The sequence below is a fragment of the Rhinatrema bivittatum genome, chromosome 8, assembly GCF_901001135.1.
Source record: "Rhinatrema bivittatum chromosome 8, aRhiBiv1.1, whole genome shotgun sequence".
NCBI classification, from domain to species: domain Eukaryota; kingdom Metazoa; phylum Chordata; class Amphibia; order Gymnophiona; family Rhinatrematidae; genus Rhinatrema; species Rhinatrema bivittatum.
The window spans coordinates 101,115,347-101,136,257 of NC_042622.1; the positions used below are offsets into that span (position 1 = coordinate 101,115,347).

At 43.7% G+C, this 20,911-nt stretch overlaps 1 protein-coding gene across 14 annotated transcripts in view; it reads left to right on the forward strand.

Annotated features, from left to right (window-relative positions):
• DAB2IP (DAB2 interacting protein) overlaps positions 1–20,911 on the forward strand; it is a 1,007,890-nt gene that overhangs the window by 972,335 nt on the left and 14,644 nt on the right. For all 14 annotated transcript variants that reach the window (XM_029614455.1, XM_029614462.1, XM_029614458.1 and 11 more), the window contains one exon: positions 11,068–11,270. In XM_029614455.1, coding sequence (XP_029470315.1) covers positions 11,068–11,270 — 203 coding nt within the window. The remainder of the gene's footprint in view (positions 1–11,067; positions 11,271–20,911) is intronic.

The window sequence follows — 20,911 nt, forward strand, 5'->3', positions numbered from 1 at the left end:
CTTAATAAGGAGACAGATTTTAAATAGGCAAGAAAAGAAATTAAAATGATGGATTGAAAGCGTACTCAGGAAGCCTAGTATGCTTGTGAGTTTGGCATCTTTAATTTCATTTTAATCGCGGTTTCAGTGTGTTTCAAAGACAGACTCTAATGACTGAGAAAGCTAAAGAGGTATTACTGCACGAGGTCCCAGAAGCTACTCCATGCTAATTCCACTGGTATCCGCCCCTCTCTTTCCTCGCCACCCCCTGATCTCAAGTAATCTGACCCCACAACACCCGGAAACAAGGGGAGTAAATGAGGAATGGAAGGGAGTGTGGTTTTGTAGACATGGATGTAGCTGAGAGACAGCTTTAAAAAAAAATCTTCAAGGTAGATGGGTTGAAGAATGTATCACAAATTCAACAGAGATTCTCAGAGACCTCAAATTCAGTCCTATTTTCATCATCACTAAAGACGTACACTCACAACAAAGGTCACAAGAGGCAGATGTGGACATTTACCCTTCTGACAAGCAAGTATGAGTCCATTCATTTCCTCACAACAGGGAAGGAGAAAGAATACGTCACAAACTACAGGGAACAGATATTTTTAGCGCAAAAAAATTGCAAAATGATACCTTTGGGCCAGTCGGGTGAGGTAGGATGATGTCACTTAGATATAAATATACCCTGTTTACATGATGACGTACTCTGTGATTCATCCTTTCTCCTTCATCTTTTAAGGTTGTACGAAAGTTCTGTGTGTTGCATCTGTCTTGCCACATCTAGGGCTTTGCTATGCCTAAGGACTCATTTTTAAAGCTGTTTTTGGACTGCTGGCTTTGCCTTTCTCGTTTGCTCATTATTGTCACTCTCCACTTTCTCTTAGCCATTAGCTGCATCTCCCCAGAACTTATGTGACTTTTTTCAACTTAAAATCAAGAAGAAATCAAAATTAATGGAACCTCGATTAGGGAAGAAAATAAGATGCAGAGAAAAAGATTGATCAGGTTTTTTTTCTCCATATTTTTCTAAGGACTATGTTGTACACCCTGGCCTCTCAATGCCATCCATTGTAAATTTGATTCAATTGTGTTATAAATGACCTTCAACCAATGTAATGTAACTATTAAAACTTGATGCCACTCTTGGGAAAAAGGCAGAATATCAACTTTCTATAAATAAGTACATTAAAAATATCAAATCTTCAGCACTATACATATTAAGTTTCTGAAGTTGCCCACTATAATCCATGCAGTTCTGAAGTTTGAACACTTTATTAATCAGAAAGGTTGAATTTTTGATACCTCATTTCACCGGTGCCATTTTATGTTGCTGGATCTTTCATATTTATACTGTGTGAGTAGGTCTTGCAGGTAATATTGGTTCTGGTACCAGAGGTGTCACTTCAGGCTGACCCGATGATTCAGCAGTAGTCCTGTGTGTTGTCATAGATGAGGCCTGTGTTTGATTGCCAAGCCTGGCTTCTCTTCTTCAGACCGGCTGCGGATGGGGTTGCTGATAAGGCTATGTTCACAATAGTGACTGTGTAAAAGCTCCCTGCTTCAGTCCATGAGTCGAGTCAGCCAGGGCTAGGGATGTGGCTGATGCAGCATTCAGTCACTGCCTCCTGGGGAGGAAGGGGAAAGTCATGGTCATCGTTCACAGACGAAACCTTGTTTCCAAATCAGGGCCCGTGATTGCAGGGTTCCAGAAGGAGCTCTGATGCGTGGCCCCTGGCACAAGACCGTCGCTGCAATGGCTATAATAAGTTTGTGGGGGGGGGGGGGGGGGGGGGAGGAGATATGAAGTAGAGGGGGAAAAAAATCTGCAGGTAGTTGCCAATGAAGGCTGAGGGAATTTGTATCCCAGCCCTTGTTCCAACTGAGCTGGAACAGAAGAAAATTGCTAGGTAAAAAAAAAAAAAAAAAAAAAGATGCTCATAGGAGGAAGCACCAGAAGACTGCAGAGCAAAGTTGAATTACTCTCCATACTAATTAATACAGTGCAGTGCTTTATAACATAGGTAGCATCACTCATACTACTTATTTCTGGAAATTTCATATTCTGAGGTATTTACCAGCATGATTTTTTTTTTTTATTAAAATGAACCTTAGCAGATGTATCTTGCAAGATAATGTCTCCAAATGGATTAATTTTGTGCATAACCTTGACAGGAATGAACCTCACTTATAAGCCAGGTTATCTCCTGTTTTGTTCTGTGTGGTGGTGTTGCATGCCGCTTAAGAGATGGAGACATTAGTCAGTTTGGCATCCACGGGGCCAGATACACTAACCTTTTTTTTTTTTCCTGGTGGGCGCAAAGGGCCAGATTATGAAAACATTTCTCCTATTATGTGCCTATGGGAAATCCCCCTTAATAAATCAAGCCTGCAATAAGAGAAAGCCTTCTGCACAAGATTCTCTCACGATAACATGGTCAATAAGATGCTACTTCTGTACTACAAAAGGGACCTTACCTAAGGCAGACCCAAATTACAGATAATAATCCATTAACTCTGAAGACTAAAATGTTGTTCATATTTAGTGGGAGGGGGGGGGCTTAATGGAGAATAGGATTTTTATTGGCATATTACTCAATGGTGTATTAGCACAATCTCTTCTAATGATATAAATGAGATGCTCCATAGCTGTGTGCGGAATAGTTTTACAGGAAATCTTTTGTTCAGCAAACCTTGCCTATGTCTCTTGGTATACAGAACTTGTTCTGCCAGCTCTCTTTACACGAAGACCAATATAGAGAGAATCATACCTGTCAAAGTATGGGAGAGAAGAATATCCACCCTTGCAAAAATAATTGTCAAACCCATGATCAACACATGGAATTGCTGTCAATTTTTTTTTTCCGATTGACATTGCCAGTAATTTTCAGACTTAGATAGCTAAAATTCCCATTACAGACAAGACATTTTTCTGATGTTTTATATCTGTACCCAAGAGTAAATTTAAAAGTAATGTTCTGCATTGGACGCAAGTCTTAAACATTTTTTTTTTTTAGTGCATTCACCTTCTTGTCGAGTGATTGTGGTAATGAATGCCAACAGTGGCTTCATCTCCTTAAGCTCAAGCATGTAATATGGGATCAAGTCATATACATTGCTAAAGCTTTGAACATAATATTCCTCCACAAGTAAACCTGCTGCTGGTTCAGTCTCATATGCCCTAAGCTGTCTGTGCTAACTCATATTGAAAAGATTTCCAGTTCATTGCTTCTGCACAAATGCCTCATTAAAAAAAAAATGAACACATGCTAGGATGGAGCATATCCTGCAAACCCCATTCCTTCAAGTGGCAGTGAATTGTGGGAATTACTTGGTATATGGAACACAGTTTTCTGTAGCTTGTTTTCTAGTGACCAAAGATGCTGCAGGCTTGATATTTCTACAAAGGGAGATTTCATAGATTTTACTCCGTATGTTTTTAGCTTAAAACATTAGATACTCTCAGAGATTGAGTCTCCAGCGAAGTGAGGAAAGTACTGGGGCAGGGGGAGCCTATTTCAAAAGGATAGGACTCTACCTTAACCAGGGTGGAACCAGATTGCTGGCACGAAGTTTAAAAAGGAGGGAGAAAAGCTTTTAAAACTAGAACTTGGGGGAAATCTGACAGTTGCTCACATATTTCAGAGGGAGATATTTTTTTTTAAAGATACCAACAAAATAGGGAAGGTAGAGCATCCCAACAGAGAGGTCCCAGTAAAGGCAAGAGTAGCTACGTGCCTTCAAGTAAAGAGCAGATTGAGTTAATATTCAAAATTATCCTTGTTAACTACAAAGAAGGTTGCATATACAAACAAAAAAAATACCTTGAAATATCTGTATGCAGATGTCAGAAGTCTAAAAAAATAAAATGGGAGAGTCAGAATGTATAGCACTGAATGAAGAGGTAGACATAATTGGCATCTCAGAGACCTAGTAGAAGGAGGATAACCAATAGGACAGTGCTAAACCAAGATGCAAATTATACCACAATGATAGAGTGGATTAAATTGGGGGGGGGGGGGGCATAGAGTCAAACAAGAAAAATATATTTCAAGAGACTAACGGGCAGATTTTAAATGCCCTGCTCGCGTAAATCCGCCCGGATTTACGCGAGCAGGGCCCTCGCACACCGGCGCGCCTATTTTGCATAGGCCACCGGTGCGCGCAGAGCCCCGGGACGCACGTAAGTCCCGGGTTTTTTAAGGGGGCGTGTCAGGGGCGGGGCCGAATGACGTGGCGTTTCGGGGCGGGACGCGGCGGGACCGGGGGCGGGACCGGGGGCGTGGTGCCGGCCCGGGGGCGTGGTCGAGGCCTCCGGACCAGCCCCCGGGTCGGATGACGACGCGCCAGCAGTCCGCTGGCGTGCGTAGATTTACGTCTGCTTCTAGCAGGCGTAAATCGAGGGACAAAGGTAAGGGGGGGTTTAGATAGGGCCAGGGGGGTGGGTTAGGTAGGGGAAGGGAGGGGAAGGTGAGGGGAGGGAACGGAGGCAGGCTGTGCGGCTCGGCGCGCGCAGGCTGTCCAAAATCGGCAGCCTTGCTCGCGCCGATCCAGGATTTTATAAGATACGTGCGGCTATGCGCGTATCTTATAAAATCCAGCATACTTTTGTTTGCGCCTGCTGCGCGAACAAAAGTACGCGATCGCGCTCTTTTTTTAAATCTACCCCTAAATGCACTGTGGAATCTATATAGATATAAATTCTATTTGTGATGGTGAAAAATCTATAAAAGTATATCGGCGAAGGTACACTACCATCCACCTGGCCAGAATGAACAGGTGCATGATGAAATGCTAACAGATATTAGGGATGCTTACAAATTTGGCAACACAGTAAGAATGGGAGATTTCAAATTACCCCAATATTGGATGGATAAATGTTACAGCAGGGCGAGGTTTTGTTTTTGGATGTAATAAATGACTTCTTCATGGAGCAGTTAATCCAGGAACCCATGGGGGGAAGACAAACTATTTTAGACCTAATTCTTCATGGGCCACTTGGCAATAGTGATCATCATGCAATCAATGTAAGTTAATAACCAGAGAGGACATTAAGGAAAACCACAGCTCTAAAATGTAACTTTCAAAAGGGAGAATTCTATAACATGAGGAAAATAGAAAAAAACAAAAAGGTGCAGCTGCAGAGGTTAAGAGTTTATATCAGGCATGGACATTGTTTAAAAATACCATTGTGGAAGCCCAGACCAGATGTATTCCATGCATTAAAAAGCAGAAGGAAGGCCAAATGCTGCCAGCATGGTTAAAGGGGATGTCAGAGGCTATTATAGCCAAAAGAACTTTAAAAAAATGGAAAAAGGATCCAAATGAAGAAAATGTAAAAAAGCATAAGCATTGGCAAGTGCAAAACATTGATAAGGCAGGCAAAAAGAGAATTTGAAAAGAAATTTGCCATAGATGCGAAAACTCATAATAAAAACTTTTTCAAATATATCTGAAGCAAAGTAGCCTATGAGGGAGTCAGTTGAACCATTATAATATAATTGAGAGATAAAAGGGGCACCTAGGGAAGGTCATAGCGGAATGACTAAATAGTGTTTACAGAAAAGGATGTTGGGGAGATACCTGTGTTGGAAACAATATTTAATGGTGATGATTCTGAGGAACTGAAACAAATCGGGCAAATTGACAAACTAAAGAGTAACAAATCACCTAGACCAGATGGTGTATACCCCAAGGTTCTGAAAGAACTAAAAAATAGGGATGTGAATCATTTTTATATGATGGGTCGGGCTACGAGTTGTTTTTTTTTTTCTTGGCAATTTTCGCCGAAAAAAATCCAACCCACCCCAACCCTTCAAATTTAGTTAATTACAACCCCCCCCCAAAATTTGCCTAAAGTCTCTGGTGGTCCAGCGGGAGTCCCAGGCGTGATCTCCCACTCTCGGGCTGTCGGCTGCCAGTAAACAAAATGGCGCCTGTGGCCCTTTGCCCTTACCATGTGATATTGGTTGGCCCCTGTCACATGGTAGGAGCAATGGATGGCCTGCGCCATCTTAGAAAATATAGACATGGTGTAATGGGAAACAGTCAACATGGATTTATCCAACGGAAGTCTTGCCTCACCAATCTGCTATATTTTTTTTAAAGGGGTTAATAGACATGTGGATGATGAGGAGCCAGTGGATACTGAGTATTTGGATTTTCAGAAGTTACTTAACAAAGTACTTCTTGAGAGAGACAAGAAAATTTAAAAGTCATAAAATGGGAGGCAATGTCCTATTGTGGATTGTGAACTGGCTAAAAGAAAGAGAGATTAGGAGAAAATGGTCAGTTTTTTCAGTGGAGGAAAGTAAATAGTGGACTGCCCCAGGCATCTACACTGGTACCACTGCTTTTTCAATATATTTATAAATGATATGGAAAAGGGAATAGTGAGGGAGGTGATCAAATTTGCAGATGATACAAAATTATTCTGGGTTGTTACCGATTGCAAGAAATTACAGGAGAACTTTATGCGACCGAGATGGAAGATGAAATTTAATGTGGACAAATGCAAAGCAATGCATATAGGGGAAAGTAATCCCAGCTATAGTTACACAATCTTAGGCTCCATCTAGAAGTCACCACCCAGGAAAAAGATATAGGGTGCCGTTGTGGACGATGCATTGAAATCCTCAGCAGCAGTGGTTAAAAAAAAAAAGGCAAACAGAATGTTAGGAATTGTTAGGAATGGATTGGAAGTACAACAGAGAATAAAACCTCTGTGTCGTTCCATGGTGCGCCCGCATCTAGAGTACTATGTGCAGTTTTGGTCGCCACATCTCAAAAAGCATATAGTGGGACTGGAAAAGGTTCAGAGAAAGGTGATCAAAATGATGAAGGGAAAGGAGTGCTTCCTGTTTGAGGAAAGGCTTATGAGGTCAATGGCCTAATTTTAAAAGGCAGGCGTGTGCCAATGCCGGGAGATATGTTATGTGGCCAGGCCATGCACGTATCTCCTGGTGTGTGCGTAAGAGCCAGCAAAGTAAAGAGGGGCAGGCCGGGGGCCATTAGGCACAGTCCTGCTGAAGTGCGCGCCGGCACTTACTACTGCTTGGGAGAGCAGGTAAGTTCTGAAAAAAAAATAGAGGGGTTTTAGAGGTCGGGGAGGATAGGGGAAAAGGAAGGCAGGGTGTAGGTAGGGAGGATTTAAGAAGTTCCCTCCCATTATTGGAGCGAACTGGGAGGGAACCGGGGAAAGGCCCTATCGCATCGCTGCGCGCTTCTTTCAAAATCCTCCCCTTGTGCGCGCGCCAATATAAAATCAGGTGCGCATGTGCGTGCGGATGGTGAATATTATAATATGCGTGTGTCGGCGCGCACATGTTATAAAATCGGCACATCCATGTGCGTGTGCCAGGAACCGTGCGCACATGGACACCCGTGCTCCAATTTAAAAACTCACCTTTATGGCTCTTCAGCTTGGAGAAGAGACAGCTGAGGGTAAATATATATAGAGGGCTATAAAATCATGAGTGCAGTGGAACAGGTAAATGTGAATCATTGGGGAAAATATTTTTTCACTTAGATCATTTTTAAAAAGGATTTACACAAATTAACTTTTGAAAATTCTTAGTTTTATGCTCCTTTCTCCTTTGAAAATTCACTCCATATGGCTAAATTTTATGTGCATAATTGTGCTTTTGAAAATTACCATGATATATGCTACTTTTACACACATAACTCCTTTGAATATTCACTCCTTAATGCACAGTTATGCTCTGGAATTCATTGTCTGAGTATATTTAGTATTCTTGTATTATGCAACATCCAAATACATTTGATCAGCGTGGATAACTAAATAGCAGGTCATAAGGCAGTTAATGTAGTTGGGTATAAAAATAGTTTGGACAAATTCCTGTAGGAAAAATTCATAAACTGTTATTAACCAGATAGACTTGAGTAAAGACATTGCTTATCCCTGGACATTAGCAATGTGGGATCTATTATTTGGGAACCTGCCAGTTACTTGTGACCTGGATTGGCCCTTGTGGGAAACAGGATAGGGACCTTTGATCTGACCCAGTATCACAATGCTTATGTTCATCATCAGGGGCCCTCTTTGATATGAAGGTTGGCAATTATAGCAGTGCCAGTTCTCTCTATGCTTAGCTTTCCTCTTTGATATTGTCATGTTTTCCAATCTTGACCATATTTTTTATGTTGCCGCCCCAGGCTGCCCTGCTTTCCTCTATCATGCCTACCAGTACTAAAATTAACTATTACAAATGGAGAATTGAGCCTTTAGAGACAGTTGCATCTTTTGTTTACCTCCCTTTTTCATCACAAATTTTACAACAACCCAGGAAATCAGGAGGACGAGTCAGTTTATCTAAGACTCCGACTCCTCTTCAGGGACTGAGCATGTATCAAGGCAAGAATATTTCATCTTATTATTACATTAAGTACTTTCCAAATATGGGGTGTGGCTGCTAGCACCGCACATGCTATCAGCTTTTGGTTTTACTTAGCCAAATATCACGCCAGCTAGCATTTTTTGTTGGTTTTTTTTTAACTTGTAGTTTGCTGCCATCAGGTTGTCTGTACTGAGCTCTCTTCTTAAGGTTTTTTTTTCATATTTGGGGAATCCAATAATGTATTACTGAATCTCCAGTTGACATTTCCGGATGACCCTTATGGTAGGAATTGGAGTGGTAGAGATTAGAACAGCAGCCTGCGAGCCAGGGTTTAAATCTTACTTCTCCCTTGGGCGAGTTCATTCAGCTTCCACTGCCTCAGGTACAAACTAATACAGCAGGGATTAGAATCCGCACAAGTATTTTTCCCAGGGTTCACTTTGGCATTTTAAAAGTGGGCTTTCTGCATATTCTGAGCCCTCCCCAGTATTTGGGCATCATCTTTTTGGGGTAGGTTTTTGTCCCTTTTATATACTGAGCATGCTCAGCTCAGATCAGTCTTGGATCTCACAAGCAAATGAGTGTTGTGGAGAGTTTTGAGTGGGTCCTTAAGGCCTAGTCATTTGAGAAGGTTTTTGGGATGAATAAGTTTGAGAGGTTTGGAGAGTGGTTTTTTGCTGTTCTGTACTGAGAGGGGAGTACTCCTGGAAGGAAGAGCTGGATCCCTGTGTTTACACTTTCACTCAGTAACCAATGAAATAGGAGACACTGGATTTTTTTGAGAGTTTTGAGAAGTGTTTTGGAGAATCCATCTAATTTTGAAACTATGGGATTTTGTTCCATCCCCCTGGTGCATATTAGGAGTGAAGGAGAACTTTCCTACCCTTATTGGGGAGGGCATTTTGGACCAGGACACAGTTGAAAGAAGGAGGGTGACCAAAAGACACACTATGGATAAAGAAACATGTATTTTTTATTTTCAGTTTTTCATCTTATTTATGATTTTTGGAATCCTAGCATGGAAATTACTTTTTAAGTTAAAGTAAACCTTTTTATGAGTTGAACACCACTTTTGGACTCTGAGCTTTTGTTCAAGCATTCTCTTTTGGATCAATCACCCCCCTGTGAGTACTGAGCAAAGGGTGAGAGTGACTGTGCAGCCTGGTTACCCCCTCAAAGCACCTAGCACCCAGGAGGAGACTCAGACCTCCTCCCTGCCGGAGAACCCTGGTCCCCAGGGCTGAAGATTGGGGTTTGAGGTTGATAGAGGTCCAGGAAAGTAAAGACAGCCCTGGGACTTTGCTATAGCCCCTGCATCAGGGACCTCTACCCAAGAAGGGGGTTCACTTATAAGACCTCTTGGCCAGAGAACTATCTCCAGAACCTGAATGTAACACACCTCGAACTTGGATTTGGAAAGGCACGTAATTAAATCTAAGAATCCAAAACCTAACCTCAGAACATTTGCTTCCTTCCGGCAGTCTGGCATTGAATCTGAAGAAGGCATGCTATGTGGTCTCAAAAACGCCTACTACAGCATCTTTTCATGTGGTCCCAATAAAGAGGGCAGTTTTAAAAGAATTTGCCCTGGTGGCGAAGCAGTTACTTGGGTAAATTTCCCAAATAGAAAATTGCCCTCCTTGCCAGCAGTGAAAAGAGCAGTCCTGGAGGTAGGATTAGGACAAGAACCAGACACATGCAGGGATTTGATTTTGGGTACATTGCAGTCCCCTCAACTGTAACAAGCTTGCAGTACAAGGGAGTAGGAGTAGGGATTGCTGTCATTTTAAACAATGACATGGAAAACGTAACAAAATGTATTTAGTTTTGTGATTTTCCCTATCTGAAATGACACAAAACAACAACAAAGTTGAATGTTGTCGTTTTAGAGCATGCGAAAACCAAACAAAGCTATTAGAAAAATAAATTGTAAAAATAGATGCATATCCCTAATAGGGAAGTTTACTAGTAATAGCATAAATATTTTTTACATAATTAATTTAGCAGTGAAAATAAAAATTAAGATTCCCCTATCATCATCTATTTTACATATAAAGCCTCAAGAGGTGCTGGTGTGAAAGAAATTTCAAATGCTTCTCTCACTTAGCCCTTTTCATTACTATGAATGTGTAAGATGTACTTATGCATTTATGTGGCACTTTTACAATCTGGATCTACGAAAGTGGGTGAGAGGGAGGGGGAATGAGGGGAGATGCTGCTGTGCAGGAATGGCATTGTGCTTATTTATGCTTTCCATCTATAAAATAGCCAACAAGCAGACTCATAAAGAAGGCTCTTATAAAGGGAACACAGCACAAATAAAAGTGTGCAAATATATATCGGGACAAAAGAGAAAAGACTCATGAATAAGGGAAAAATAAAAATGCTGCAGAGTCAAGTTGTTAGGCTGAAGTATCTAGCGGCTCCACCGTCTGAGCATATGCAGACCCCTCGCCAGAGGGTTTGTAGCTGAATAAAGTTCTAACCTGCTTAAGCTGGAAATGCAAGAATCACAGTGTTGCAATATATTATAATCGTGCTTGCTGAAACTCTACTATGCATACCGAAATAAAATAGGAGGGGCCAGGTGGATTTCATTGTTTGGGTGACTTAACAATGCCGATAACCTTACTTTTCAGAGACAGAATACTCCTAGCCTCCTGGATTATGGAAATATTATGGATTGGAAACTTGATAAAAAAGTGCTCTCTCCTCCTGCCTATTGCAGTACCAGCAGGAAATTGGGGTGCTTCAGGACAAGCTGCGCATCTCCAACAAGAAACTGGAAGAGTACGAGGCCCGGTGCAAAGGTCAAGAGGAACAGACCCAGAAACTGCTCCTGGAGTACCAAGCCCGGCTGGAGGAAGGCGAGGAGCGGCTCCGAAGGCAGCAGGAGGACAAGGAGCTTCAGATGAAAGGAATTATTAGCAGGTACAGAGAGAGGATGCTGCTGCATTGCCCATCCTTTAATCCTTCTGTCAGTCTGTGGTCCTACCCTAGATGGATGCAGGCAGCGTCTGCTCTACCACAGATTTCAATGGAGAACTTCGCAGCTCTCTGCCAATATGCCACAGATTGTGGGAAGGTTTAAAGTATCAACCTATAGATATTTCAGTGAGTAACATGATCTATTTTGAATAGTATGGCATCTGTGCATGCAATAGAGTATGTACTAATACATTAATATGGTCCCTATGCTAAAGGGCTTACTTCTTGGAGAGAGGCATTTACTTTACTAAGCATTTATCCATATAGTCAGAAGTTACTGTATTAGATTTTGCAAACACCGTAAGATTGCAGCATACATAAGCGACAACTTTCCTTTGGAGTGGTACAAAGACATTGATTGAACCTAGGTGACAGGGTTAATTTGCATGCCTCAGCACTGCTAGTTTATATCACATGAAAGAGAATTATTATCCTTGCTTAAAAAGCAATAGACCAAACATTTGAAACTGATGTTTATAGGGATTACACTTTTACAGCCTCTTTTGACATCTTGATTTCAAAATGTCAGTTTAAAGCAGAAGGGAAAGGCAAGAAATGTAAAGATAAATAAAATCATGGGAGCTCTCTCCTTCAACTATGACAGGTGCAAGTCACCATCTCCAAGCCCCATTTATTACCTGCCCCTCCCCCTTCCCCTTACCCCCAATTCTTAACTGGACCAGTGAACTCTATATCACACTGCTGTTGGAGAAAGATCTTCAATTGGATATATATGACTGCAGCATAGGTCAATTTGTATCTAACTAATGAAATATCCATAGGGTGACCACACCCTCACCTGCTGAATTCCAATTCACAAACACTCAAGCAGAAAATTGCCACAGAGTTGGTTGGCCAGAGAAGCCAACGCCCTTAGCACATTCTGCTGTCCAGGATGGCAGGCCATCAAAGCCTCACCCCTGCAATTCAAACCTTAATACCAGGCAAAAATTCTCTACAGTGAAAAGATCTCTTGGTTCATAAAAGAGCAAGAGTCACTTATGAATATGCAATATGATTTTTGAGTGGTGAGCAGGCCAGTCTTGGCCATCAAAGACAGACATGACAGGCAACTTGTCTCAGCTTTCATCCACCCTTGCAACATAGGGAAAGGAAAATCAATTACTTGGTATTCCCTGCCCAACCATCTTTAAGCACAATAGTTGTGTGCCCTTGGACATGATCAACCCCACCACAGCCCACAGCAGTGAAATCTCACTTGCCAAGGGCTCCCCACCTACTTAGCTGCATCCATGGGTGAGCTGTATCCCAAAGGGTAGGGATGTGCATTCATTTTCAATGAATGTGCAATCCGCAACGCATATGTCCCTGTTCATTTGATTCATGGGTTCGCGAAACACATTGCGATCCCCCACGAATGAAACATATCAAATTAGTTTCATTCTTTTGGTTCGCAGTGATTTCTTAGTGGCCGTTTGAAATAGGAGAAGGTCATGTGGGAGTATCCATAGCAACAACCAGCCCTTTCCTGTGAGTCATAAGTGACCTCACAGCCCTGTCATAGAATGGGTCAGACAGGTTGGCAAGGAGACCAGAATGGCAACATATCGGAGCTAAGCATTTTTCTAATGTAGCCAATCGTTGCTCTCAGTGCTCTGTGATGCTGTTCCTGCTGTACTATTTGTACCTTAAGCACGCGGCGTGCCACACACTTTCTTCTTGGCTGTTGTTTGGGGCGGTGGCTTTACTCAGAGCTAGTCTGAGTGTCTCAAATCTGTATTCAATGGCTATTGCTTGCTACTTTGATAGAATTTTCCATTGAAAAAGTTATTTGTTTGTTTTTGCTGCTGTGCCAGCCAGGCTTTTTTTTACTGTACTTTTTTTTATTGAACTACTTGTTGACTATTGGTCTCGTGCTGGTATTTAGCCTTAGATGGAGTTTACCACCCACTTTCAGCTGCATTCACAAACAACCGACTCCGAGAAGATCTGGACCTGGTGCGCCAGGGGCCACTACTACCAGCCTAACACCATCCGCGGGCTGAGCTTCGTCTTGTCTTGCCTCCTTGTCTTTCCCCTATCAACACCACAGCAACAAGACTACCTCCGCTCTGCCAGCCTGTCTTGCTCCTATCAACTTTCTACCACTCTGCCTTGCTGCCATACACCAGACGACTCACTCTACTCCTTGTGGTGTTCTTGCCACTATCATGGTTCCTCAGTGTGTTGGTGCTAGTCTTTCTGCTGCTTTGTCCCTTTATCGACACCTTGTGGTTTTTTCTGACACATTTTCTGCTTGCTATGTTCCCCTTTCATTGTGCTGTAGGATGTTGATACCACTTGTCTTGCCACTTTGCCTGTCGTGCTGACTTCGAGGGTTCATGCGATTGTTATTGGTGCTGTCTTTTGAAACTGGGGTGTGTTTTTGACACTCTCGCTGCTGCTTTGCACTCTTGCCACTCCTGGTACTCCTTTGCCCCTTTACAGTGCCTTAGGCTATTCATGCCACTTTGGTGCCACTTTGCCACAGTCTAAGTACCTTGGAGCTCTTTTCTCGTTCTGATGATTGCTCCCCAGAAGTTACATCAGAATTGATAAGAAAACCCCAATTCTGCAGCCAAAAATAGGCTGCAAATACTTCCCCCATTGACTTTAATGGCAAATGAAAAACGAATGAAACTAATAAACGAATTGGTTTTTCCCCCTATGAAACTAATAAAACAAATTTGGGACCTGGCAAAACGAAAAACAAAAACACATTTTTTCCTTCTGGACATCCCTACCAAAGGCCCATAAAAGAATTTTTTCTGGGGCTAACTCTTCTGCCACTCCCCAAATGTTCTCGTCCCAAAGAGTGAATTCTTTTCTATGGGGGGGGGGGGGAAGGATGTCCTTCTAGGCCCAGGAGGTTTAATGAAATCCCTTTCACTTGTGTGTCACTAACTTCTTTAGGTGATTCTGTGCAGCAGGGAACAGACAAGACACAGTGTTGGGTGTTCAAATAAAGGTTTACTTTGATTTCTTCAAAATAAATAAATGTCCAATCAGCAGATAACTTTGCCAAATTACAGCTGGATTTATACAGGTTTCTTTCATGAACTTCCTTACGGTCTCTTTCTGAGTATGTGTCTTAGTCTCAGGATCCTGTGATGAGTGAATAAACTGTCCCAGTTGGGCAGGGAAATCCTAGTAGTAAGGGGATCCCCCTAGTCCTGGAAAAATTGTATCTGAGATTCTTCTCCCCAGACTGTGTCCTGTGTCCAATGAGTGGAAATCCCAGGGATGGGTCTCCACAGATTGCCCTCCTTCTTGCTTATCCCAGGTACTCAAAAACTCCTCCTGATGTGACCTCTCTTGAGGAAAGGTCAGATGTGGGAAAAGGAACCAAGTTATCAACACCCAGCTCCAGTGTGAGGAAGGATGGTGCTAAACATCCTCACTAACAGCAAAGGTAAAACACTTTCAAAGTCCCAACAATTCCTCTGGAGTGAGACAGTCACTGTAACCACTTCATTTAGAAGGAGAGGGGCTCACAGATCTTCTGCTCCCTGGTCTCCAGAGCCAGGGCATGTCCCTCACCAGTGCTGGACCACGGGCTCACCACAAGTCAAAATCCAAAAATGAACCAGATTCTAACGAAACCATTTCCTCCAAAATGTGACCAGATCCTCACAGGCAGGGATGCACTGAAAGGTATCTCCTCCTAACCAAATACCAAGTTAGATTGGTAGGCCCTAACTCAGACAGGGAAAACAAAAAGAGATCCTCACTCTTTGGAAGCTAAAAGAACAGGAGTAGAGCAAGTCAGCGTACCTCAAAAATAGCAACTGAGCCCACCAGGAATAGAATGGTGTGGCCAAAGGATAGACCGTGTACTGTTGGAAACCAAAAGGAGCCTACAGCAAGAAATAAGAACTTGCTGTTCATGCTGCATGAAATGTGACAGGTAAAAAATACCTTATGAATGCACCTGTAGAGAAGCTCCCTAGGGTCAAAGAAAGAGTACATAATGTTTGCCTTAGACTACTCAATAATTTTAACAGTTTTCATTTCACTGCAGATTTGTTGAAACAGCTACCTAAATCACACCAACACTGTAAACACATACGGTGAAAGGATGCCTAGAAGCAATAAAAATTTGCTGAAGCTATCACTCTGCACAGAGTGTCTGACATGTCTGAGCTGTCTTAAGGCAAAGCGACATGGGCACCACTCCTGTAAGCAAACCATAGTGGCAGATAGCTACCAGTAAGTACTAAGTGACTTGAAGAAAAATAAAGATGGCAGCAAGTTCAAAGTTATGGTCAAGTGCATAGGCACTAATTAGTGTGCACTGTTGGAAAGGTGGAGTGATATATGCGCCACTGCCAGGCAAGCCATGACAGAGCAAATCCAAGTGGGATGTGAACCCTCACCACCACTCTGCAACCAGCCCTGGATTTAGTGAAAAAAGAGCACTTGAGTATTTTACCCTACACTACTTGGTAATTCCAACGGTTTTCCCTTGATTGTAGATTTTGCTAAAGCTGCTATTTCACTCACTGTAGAACTTCAAATACATATGGAGGGGACAGATGCCTAGGTGCAATAAATGATTTGCAGAAGAAAACAGATGACAGTGGATTTAAAGATAGTCAGAAGAATCTGATATGTACAAGCTGTTTTAACAGCAAAGTGACACGAGCACCCCTGCCATAGGCCAGCTACTACAGAGAACAGTTTCCTGGATGCACTAAGTAACAGCGTAAAGAAAATTAGGACATAGCTGATTTAAAAGATATGTACAAGCCAATACACATTGAAGACATGGCCATGCTCATAGACGTTGACATTTTTTGCACTGTCATAAAAGGCAACGCGTACGCCACTTCCCAAAGCAAACCATGGCAGAGCAAGTTAGCAGCTAGTGCTAAAACATGATTTGTATGGACCAGTGGAATAGAAAACCCTTCAGAAATAGATATGTATACAAGGACCCCATTCTCAAAGACACAAAATTGAAAAAACACCTGAGTAGTTCAAGGAATAAATGGAATTGATAAGTGAAAGGAGTTCGAGAGTAAACCTTGCACCATCTGCACAGACAATGGAGGAGAAAATTATTTGACAAGAGCATCTTCAGCACGTCTTGGGCTACAAGAAATATGAGCAGCAGACCACCACGCAATACATCCTCCATCCTAATAGTATAACAGAAATAGCAAGGAAGATGCTGCTGGATGCCAACCTCTGTCGACAAGATCAGCCCAAATAGTGATGAAACCACATGAGATTGTGGTAGGTGATGAATATGATGCCAGTGAAGCTATCTCCCTAGCTTCTAGCGAAATAGAATGTGCATATCCAAGGAATTTCAAAACTAGTCTGTAACATTGCTTGGCCTCCCAAAGATGGCTCTGCCACTTAGCACACATCGCTATGAGAAAAATGACCACCAAGTTAGTCACCACTGCTCAGAATACCTGGCTCCCCTGGCACCCCATGTATGGCTCCAAAGTGAGGGGGCCGAAACCACCAGCAACTTCTTTTGACCAGCCGAGCACCGAAAATAAATAAATGGCCCTGGCTCCCCACAGAGGGGAGGGGTGCTGCATGTGTGCTATGGCACCCCTATGAGACCCGATCCCAGAAATATACAGAGGAAGGTAGGAGGAAGTCACTGAATGTCACACGCTTCCTTGGAGATGCCTAGGACAAAATAGTGCACAGTAGGATGCCGTGCACCAGAACAGCACCACAATCTGCTCCCTCCTCCATAGTTATTAAACCTCAGTGTGGGGAAGATGCTCCCATCATGCACACACTCCATACTGGGGCAGAGGCTCAAGGCCCTGCAAAATTCCTACATAACATGCTCTGCAACAAGTAGGCACCAGGTAAGCTGTGCTGGACACGAGTGGCTGCCCCCAGCCAGATGATAAAGGGGCCCATTAGCCCTCCTGAGCTAACATACACCAAAACCCTGGTGAGCTGTAGCTAGCCCCTTGAGACCTTTAAATTCGGTCTACATCATGCCGGCCCAAGAGGAACCCAAAGTACTGCTGCTAGTACAGCAGAGCAAGGAGCATGGAGGGAAAGACAAGGATATCCTATTCAAGGCATTCAGCCCCCCACTTTCCCATACATCACCTATCTCAAGCCAAAAGCCATGGTACTGCCCCAACAGCAAGCCACATTCAAGCCACGTGGACTTTTTGGCCTTTTAATGCCTGGCTGTGCCGGGGATGGTGGGGAGTTTTAAATACAGAGCATAAGAACTTGCCATACTGGGTCAGACCAAGGGTCCATCAAACCCAGCATCCTGTTTCCAAAAGTGGCCAATCCAGGCAACAAGTACCTGGCAAGAATCCAAACAATAAGTAGATCCCATGCTACACCATACATTACTTAGGGAGTAGCCACTGCTATTACTGGCATCAGTGGCATGGGATCTTCTTAGTGTTTGGGTAATTGCCAGGTTCTTGTGGCCTGGTTTTAGCCTCTGTTGGAAACAGGATGCTGGGCTTGATGGACCCTTGGTCTGACACAGCATGGCAATTTCTTATGTTCTTATGCAGCACTTCGATTGGTGGGGAGATGCCTAGAAGCTGATAATCCACCTCCTCCAACTGTCTTTCTCCCTGTTTTGTTATCTTGGAAGGCGCCTGAGCGACCAATGTAACTGCTGCCGCTATCGATCCCCCACATGCCTGAGTTCAGAATGACTCTGCTGCTGGAGACCACCATAAGGGGACCAACAGGACTTGACCACTGGCAAGAACATATCTCAGTTTTTATTTTTATTTAGTAATCAGGCACCTGAGTGGCTGCCTAAGGCATATCCTCCCTGCTAGCTCTGGCAGAAAAATACCTGAGCCCAAGAACTGGGTGGAGCACACCTGACCCAGGGGATGCGGTTCCACCTGGTCCCAAATACATGGTCTGAAATCTGGTGGTTGTATCTGTGGATCCTAAGGCTGAGGTCAGATTGGCTCTACTTGCAGGGAGGAGCTCTGCAGGTTCTCACCGTAAGAGACGAACCCAAGCAAAGCAGGGACCGGCCAGGAGCTTCACATTTATGAGTTCACATTCCCCTCAGGTTGAGCCTTTGGGTGCCAGGGCTGGCAGGTCTTAGGTGAAGTACACCGCTGATGATTGGACACAGGGTCCAAGAGCAGGCTAGGGACATAGGTTGGCGGCGATCAGGCGTATCCAATTTCAGGCTAGGGTCAAAGGCAGGTGACAATCAGGTATATCAGAAGCCCAGGCAAGGATCAAAACTAGGAATCCATCCAAGGAGGAGGAAGAGGGTCGGATAGAGCTGAGGCAGGCTGGGCAGACGAAAACTGGAACAGGCTGAGATGAAGACTGGACTAGGTTGAGACGAAGGCTGGTAGCAACACACACTACTAAGTAGCTGGACCTGTTGCTGAGGCAGTGAGAGAGAGAGAGGCAGAGAGGGCCTTTTATAGGGCTAAGCATGTGAGGTCGGGCATCAGGAGATGCCACAGAGCTTTTCCCTCCATGGGCTTTTTAAGAAGTCTGACGTTGTGCACGTGCGCGCCTAAGGAGAGGCGCAACGCATTGGGGCTGGCAGCGTCGTGTCGCATGGTGTTCGGCAGTGTGTCAATGGCGTTTTGCCATGTCAGGAGACAGAGTGGCTGGCTCAGCCACAAAGGAAAGGATGGCAGTTTGTGGGCACAGCTCATGAACCACCAAACTCAACACTACTGTGCTCCATCAGTTGCTACAACCTGTCCCCCCGCTTCCACCCTAATGAAACCTGAGTAAGAAATGATGGAGACTGACTACCCAAAACTTCCCTCTCAAGCAATATGCTCACACAGCTTCTGATTGAGTGGGGAGGTGGGCCCAAACACCGGCGGACTGCCTTGCTGCTCCCCCACCAGTCCCCATGCCCCCTGGGCTTTTACCTTCTTTAATTCCAACAAGCAGGCATCTGAGCAGGACTTCGATAATAGAGATGAGCTTTGTTTTTTACTACCGGGTTGTTTTTTGAGTCGGATGCTTCGGGGTAAAGTTCGGTTTTCCTCGGTTAGTTTTTTGGAAAAACTAAACGGGGAAAACTGAAACCAGCCCAAAAAACGACACGGGAAAACGAAGCTAAAAAAACCCACCCCAAGCATTAAAACTTACTACAAAACATCAAATACAACCCCCTTCCCCCCCCCCCACCATCCCGATCCTTCCCCCAGACTTACCAACATCCCTGGCGGTCCAGCGGGGTCCTGCGAGCGATTTGTCCCGGCGTGCCTGCCTCGCTCAAAATGATGCCGATAGCCTCTGACCAATGGCACTGGTAGCCCCTGTGACATAGGTCAGAGGCTATCTGCGCAATTTTGAGCGAGGCAGGCACGCTGGGACAAATCGCTCGCAGGACCCCGCTGGACCGCCAGGGATGTTGGTAAGTCTTGGGGAAGGATCGGGATGGTGGGGGGGTTGTATTATAGTTAATTGTAATGCTTGGGGTGGTTTCAAATTTAAAAAAAATTAAATGTGCCCCATCCCCCATACAAACCCGAAAAATGGATTTTCCCCAAAGTTCGGGGAAAATCCGTGTCGGGGTTCAGGGCCCCCGATCCATGACGAATTATTGCCTAATTCGTGATAAACGATTGCACATCTCTATTCGATAATGGGACCTCACTCCTCTCACTGCTCCCAACCAGAAACTGAAGGCCTTGCGAGGAGAAGTCACTCACCTCATAGCTCCCAGGGCTAAACCACGCTCCTCCCCCCCACCATGTCCACTCGTGAAAGGCTGCAAGAGGAACAGATACCACATTAGTTCACTGATACGCACCCAAAATGTCCCGGGAGTACCGACAAGGAGCTGAAAGGGCCAAATGAATGGCAGCGCCAGGGTAACATCTTCCTGTGAGGCCTGCTTGGTTTTCATTTACCACTAAAAGCCTGTCGAGACCAATCCCCTACTCTTTTTTTTTTTTTGTAAATTAAATTACCAGTCAATGGCAGAAAGGATGCAAGCCAGAGAAAATACAATACCCACCACTTAAGATAGTGTAAACCCTGCTGTGCTACTACAGTTGTTATAATTAGTGTTTCTGATTTTAGGTGTCTATAGATTGTAAATCTAGTGTTTATATTCTAGATAATTAATGGATTATTTAAGCATACCAATAATTAGGGGTGTGCTTTTTTGTGTCATTTTCATTTTGGGTCATTGATTTTGTTTTAAAAATGGTTTGGGGTGTTTATTTTGGGTTTTCCCTAATTTCGGACTCACTGTACACTAACTGGATATTAGCACACAGTAACTGAAAATGTTACCTGTATATTAAAATGTGTCAATTGGGGGAGCAGTTCCTTAGCTAGAGTTAGGTTCTGCATTCCCACTGGCTGTCTCCTTACTTGTTTGTGTTGCCAAGGTTGCAAGGTGGTCTTTGTGGGGGGGATAGCCAGTGCCTGGTAACAAGTTTAAACAAACAAGTGATGTAATAATAGCATCAACTAAGTTCTATCAGCATAAGGAAAAGTATGTAATGCAAATGCCTTTTTTGAATTCACTGATCCCTTTGTATTTTAGGAAAGGGGCCCTGGCATTTTGTGATGTGCATACTTTTAATTTCTGTGGTGTATGTCTATGTGTTTGGAGGGTGGGG